This window comes from Talpa europaea, assembly GCF_964194135.1.
Source record: "Talpa europaea genome assembly, chromosome: 5".
Lineage (NCBI taxonomy): Eukaryota > Metazoa > Chordata > Mammalia > Eulipotyphla > Talpidae > Talpa > Talpa europaea.
In genome coordinates, this window is record NC_140071.1 from 96484707 (window position 1) to 96490731 (window position 6025).

The 6025-nt window shown below is 51.7% G+C and overlaps 1 protein-coding gene across 1 annotated transcript; it reads right to left on the reverse strand.

Annotated features, from left to right (window-relative positions):
- Positions 1-429: 429 nt before the first annotated feature.
- Positions 430-3894, reverse strand: PRDM8 (PR/SET domain 8; the record flags this gene model as incomplete). The annotated part of the gene is made up of 3 exons (XM_084233371.1): positions 430-2024; positions 2430-2661; positions 3676-3894. 3 exons carry the CDS (start codon positions 3892-3894, stop codon positions 430-432), a joined length of 2046 nt encoding a protein of 681 aa, XP_084089497.1.
- Between the last annotated feature and the right edge of the window lie 2131 nt (positions 3895-6025).

The following is a 6025-nucleotide window of genomic DNA, read 5'->3' on the forward strand; positions in this document are numbered from 1 at the left end:
ATATCTAAAATAAATTTTGCCCTTACATATAATTATTACATCTAAACCGTAAGTGCTTAATAATTTAAGTAGAAACGTATGACAAATGCATCAATATGTTGCAATATATGACATTTTAAAAAATGTACCTTTGCTTTTGGGAAAGTGAAAATGCGTGCATTCAAAAGAAAACCCCTACCCACCCAATCTAACCCATCGTTCTGTCTCGTGTGTGTGCGTGCGTGTGTGTGCGTGCGTGTGCGCGTGTGTGTATAGGTCTTGGGCAGACGTGTGACTGAGAAGGGGCGCCGTGTGTAGCTGTATGCATGGGTGTGTCTATCTCTGGGTGCAGCGGTCCCGAGGAAGTGGTGGAGGTCCTCGTGCTTGTTCCTGTAGGTGGCTTGTCTGTGCTTGTGCGTGCCTGGAGACCTGGGGTCCGTCCTCTCCGTGTCAATTATGCGAGGTCATGTGCCTGGAGAGGTGGTGGCGCTCCCTGAAGGACTCGTTGCAAATGGGGCACTTGAGTTTCTCCTCCCGCCGCCGCTTCACCAAGGGCTCCATGGCATACTCCTTTTTGTGATGCGACCTCATGTGGTACACCAGGTCGGAGGTCATGCGGAAGGAGGCATTGCACTTGGCGCACCAGTTCTGGGCGGGCAGACACAGCGAGGTGAAGGAGGGTGGCAGCAGGGTGAGCGCCGAGGGCAGCTGCAGCTGCAGGGGCCCCGCAGCCGCAGCGGCCGCAGCCGCGGCAGCGGCGGAGCTCTTGGGCCAGAAGGCGGTGGCGTAGAGGAAGGGGCTCTGCTTGGGCAGCCCCCCGCCGGCGCTCGGCAGGGCCCCGCAAGCGCTGTTCAGGTCCGCTGCCCCCTGGAGCTTCACGGCCAAAGGGTCGCTGGCGGAGGGGTAGAGTCTGGTGGGGCCCACGCCGTCGCCGGGGTGGCACGGCTCCAGCGCGCCCAGCTTCTGGCCCAGCACCAAGGGGGGCAGCTGCGAGAAGGAGCGCGCGGGCTGCGAGAAGGCGCTTTTGCGCTCGTCGGACGCCGCGCCCTGCCCGCCGCCCGCGCCGCCCGCCGCCCCCGCGCCCGCTCCACCCCCTGCGCCGGTGCCGCCCGCGCCCCCCAGCTGCGGCACCGAGGTGAAGGCGCTGCCCCGGGCGGGGCTGCCGCCCTCCAGCCGGCCGGGCAGCGGGCCCCCGGGGCGCGGGGCCAGCAGCTTCTCTGCGCCGACCGGCGACGCGGCCACCGGCGTGGAGGCGCCGCCGCCCGTGTCCGGGTCTTCCGCGGCCGTGCCCGCCGTGTCCGCCGGCGCGTCCTCCTGCAGCCCGGCCGCCCGGGCCACCTTCTTCACCTCCACGAAGGCGCTGCGCTTCGCCTCGCCCGTCTCGGGGCTGGGCGGCGCGAAGAGGCGGCTGCTCTCCTCCAGGCCGAAGTAGCTGCCCGACGCGCGGTACTGCTGCGGTGTGCAAACCAGGTCCTCCTTGGAGGCGGGCAGGGGCCGCTCGGCGAAGCGGCCCCGGCCCCCCACCAGCCCCGGGCCGCCACAGCCCTCGGCCCCCTCCTCGGGGAATTTCCTCTTCCCTTTGCTGCCGCCTGTGGCGGTGCCCTCGGGGCTCAGCTCCGCCTCCTGGTGGCCGCCGCCGCTGCTGATGCTCCGCGCTGGGGAGCAGCTGCTGCCGCCCCCGGAGTTTTCCAGCTCCCGGGCGAGGTTGTGAAAATCCGTGGATGGCTTCGCGCTGCAGCCGCCGCCGCCAACCGAAGGCGGATTGCTGCCCTCGGGAGAGGGCGCCGGGTAGTGGTGAATGGGGCCGGCTTTGCAGAATTTGGGCCCCGGACCCAACGGTGCGTCCTGTTGCTGCTGCTGCTGCTGGTCCTTGCCACCACCGCCGCCCCCGTGGTCCTTGGTGCCCACGCCGCCGCCCTGCTCGTCTGGAGGGCTCAGATCCGCGCTGGGAAGTCTCTTGGGGCAGCGGAAGCGCAGATGCGCCACGTAGGGGAACTCAAACTGGAAACGTTGGCTGCATTCCAGGCATGTGTAAGGGGACGACCCTGCTTAGTGAGCAAACATCACACACACACATACACACACACACACGCACACACCACACACACGCACGCCACATGATTAGTCAGCTTCGTCTCCAGTTTGCCATCACCCCCTTCAAAAATCCACCTGCATCTCTCAGGACTTAAGTGCCCGAGAAGAGAACACCCTGTCCGACCTGGTCTAACTTTCCCTCCAGACTTGGGGGAGAGAGAGGGAGGTGGAGGGAGTGCAGTCATCAAGCAAGTATTCCCCGATTTACCCTCCTCTATCAGTCCCAGCTTCATTCAGGACTATAAGCATTGTATTTCAGAGGCTTCCTAAGCGACCCCCCAGAATGAGTTCCTGCCGCTCCCGGAGTCACTTTCCCGCTATCTAAGGGCCCACACGCAGGTCACGAGCCAACCTACCATTCATTTTGCTGTGGGATCTAGAGGGGCAGAGTAAGAGCAACTCAGTCAGTTCTTTCCCGTACCAAACTAGCAACTCCTCGTCTTTGGCAATCCTGCGGAGAGATCGGTAAAACAGCTGTCCGTTTTTGATATAGGCTTCGAGATTCTGCTCTTCTTTATCTCTGGCTGATTGGACCAGCCGCAGCCACATAAGACCTTCTGAGGAACCATTTGCCGCTGAAGTGTCTACCTACAGTTTAGAAAAAACAAGAAGGACGGTCAGGGGTGGAGGTTTGGGGGAAACCCTTATGAGAGCTGGAGCCAGAGGAACCAGGACCATTGCGTCTGTTCCATTTTTTCCAAAGAATTATCTGACATCAGACTTCCACAAACTTGATCCAGGTTGTCACCCATCCTCGTGTTTGTAACCATCAGGCAAGACAACTGTCTTGGAAATGCTGTATCGATCATATAGATTATGCAAGTCGTGGTTTTCATATATTGGCCGAATATATTTCCAAATTAGGAAATTCCTCCTTACAACTCAAATTAGTGTTAATTTCTTGCAGATTTACATCTAAATTATCCCACATGATAAAAGTATGGGGAGTTTTATTGGTTTTGGACATAAAAACGCAAGTTGTGATCCTAGACATATTCCATGATGCTCATTCCTCTTCCTAATTTTGGCTTGAGCAATTAATAATTTTCTTTGTAAAGAAAGACTAGGAAGTGAGAGGATTTTTATCTTCAAGCTCAAACATATGGGTTTAATGGGTTTTTCTCTTCAAACTCAAACATTGACATTTTTATTTCAATACAAACTCTTAGCACTACCTAGCATTACCAAAAAGGGTAAAATTTAAGGGGAGAGTTGGCCTCCTAGATTGGAAAGCAAATATACCCAATGCTTATTTAAAAAAACACTTAAAGCATGTCTTTTATATGCAAACAGACTCAACCTTAGTGAAATCTCCCAAAGAGATAAGGAGTTGTATTCATGACCTGAAAAGCCCAGAATAGAGTCTCTGATTTAGACGTGTATCTGGCATTCAAAATCAAATTTCATTTAGTCCAGAAAATCAACTGACAATAATTTGAGTTTAATTTTCCTTTCCTAATTCTTGGTGTGTAAAATAGGATAGCTCCCATTATAGCATTTGCCACATTCAGAACCTCTCTCAGCTTGTCATTAGAATGATTCGTAGTCTATTTTCAACAGGACATGACCCTCATACCCTAAGTAGCATTGGCCAAGACTTACCCGGAAGATATAGGGGACTGTTCTCTTGTCAGTGGACTTGAGAGCTATGAAAGCTATGCTGTCATACAGGGAGGTATGGCTCAGGACGCAGGGACCGAATATAGCATTCTCAGGAATGTCGCAGGTGGTGTAAACACTGGTAAAAATATCTGTCAGACATTGTTGGACAGCCTTGGCATCTCCATCCCAGATGCCTCGCTGGATGCCTGAATCCTCCATCACTAGAGACAGATACACAGGACAATGAAGCGAGTTACATTACTCCTTTTGCCTCTATGAATCCAGGGAGAACATTTTACTTATGAGACAGATTTTCCTTGAATTTTCATAGCTCATTTCAGAAATAAAGCCAGTAGTAGATTAAATCTGACACATTTTGAAGATGCCAACTAGGGAAGCACTGTCATTTTCTTTTAAAATAAAATAATAGGAATAATAGGAACGTTGAGAGTTCAGAGTGGACTGATTGCTAGGAGAAAAGAAAGCATAGGCTAAGGAAAGAGGAAATTGGTTTTGCACCACCTAGGAGGAGGGTGGGCAGAATTTGGGGGATGAGAATAACAGAAAACAATAGATTTTTTTAAAAAACTAGACTTTAAGGACTGAAAGAAACTTTTAACCTTTGGTAGAAAGATTCTCTCAGCTCATCAATGTACTGATCCTGGTGGTGGTGGTGGTGGTTGGGGTGTGTGTGGAGGAGGTGGGTGGGTGTCTGTGTGTGATTTGATTTTTCTTCCGAAAGGGGATCAGCATTCGTGAGCAGGCAGAGAAAGCAGAGCATGGCAAATGGATTTCAAGTGGAGTGTCAGGGCCACTGATTCCGTGTGAGCTAACCTTCTCTGTAGCCTACAAGAAGGGACGTATGTCTGCTCATTACCATAATCCAGCACTGTCCCTCCGAGGCTTTAATTAAAAGCAGCAAGTGGAGGTAATTATTTTTTTCTCGACATGCTTATTTATGGAGGAGAGTGAATCCCAGTTACCTTGTTATACAAGGGGGTGGATTGAGTCACATGTGCCTTATGAAGTGAGCAGGTATAGGACTGGCCTCTTGGCGGTTGCCAACAGCCTGAAGTGCCCCCTGTCTGAAATGCCAACTACGTAATGACTGGTAAATTCTTGCTCCACCAGATAGGACTGGTCCTGGTAAGAGGGGGCAGCTCTGTTTGAGTAGACCTTGGTGGGCTCTCCAGCTGTTTAATCCAAAGCAATTTAGAAAGTAATTCTCTGATGGAGGGCTCTTTACTAAGCTGTCATAAATAGATATTGTCTTTCCTTTGCCACTGGACACCCCCTACAGGACTTATTTTAAGAAAACAAGTATTTCGATTTAAAAATTGGCTTTGAATTATACCATTCACTCCTTCTGGCTGAGAAAAAGATCTCTCCCCCCCTCCCAAGTTGGTTTTTCTTTAATAATATTGCCATAGGCAGTAATTTGCTGCCTGTAGTGTTTAATTGAGGTAGCAAAAGGAGTAGACCTAATTCTTTTCCTGCAAAGCTGTTCATTATGGAATAATATTAGTAATGTCCATTTTATCTTAATGTCTGTTAACCAATTAATCTTACAAATGTAATTGCAAGATAGTGCTTTTCTCCCCCCTTTCCAACTAACAGAGCTTGTAACTTTGATCAGCTTCTTTTTCCATTCACCCTACTGCATCCGCCAAATGTCAAGTACGGGGCCATATCTGCCAGACCGATATAAGAGAAAATATCTGCAAAGCAAAAACTTTTATGCTGTAACATCTATCCCTGGACATTTGTACCCCACACAGTGTAGACTTTCTGATGTCCAAATGCAAATTTAAAGACATTAAAAAAAAAAAACCTTCAGAATCTCTCCTCTTCTTTTCAACAGAACCCTATTCTCTCCTTTCATTTTCCTCAATTCGGCGTTTTATGCCCCAATTTCTCTCTTTCTTTAAAAGTGTCTTTCACACAAGCGTTTCATTGTGCCGGGAGGTCGCCCCATCACTTCGGGCAACAGCAGGGACGCAATCATTAAAATGCAGTTCTACCTAACAATACGGTGAAAAGATCCTCGCTACGCCGCGCTAATAGGGGCCCGCGTCGCTGCGGCCGCCGCCACGAGCCTCCAGCCGGTTACAATAACCGCTGCGCGACAGCCTGGGCTCCCCGCGCGCAGCCGTCTTTGCCACCCAGTCTTTCACAGATCAGCACGCTCCTCTCGAGCCCCCGGTTCTTTTGCAACCCCGCGATCCTACTCAAGCCGGCTGGACTCGCCAAAAACCCTCCTCAGCCAGCAGCTAAGCATCCCCCGTAGGCAGGCATTGTTTGGTGGCCGCGCGCTCCCCAGTCGCTCGCTCTCCCGGCAGAGTGCTCCCCA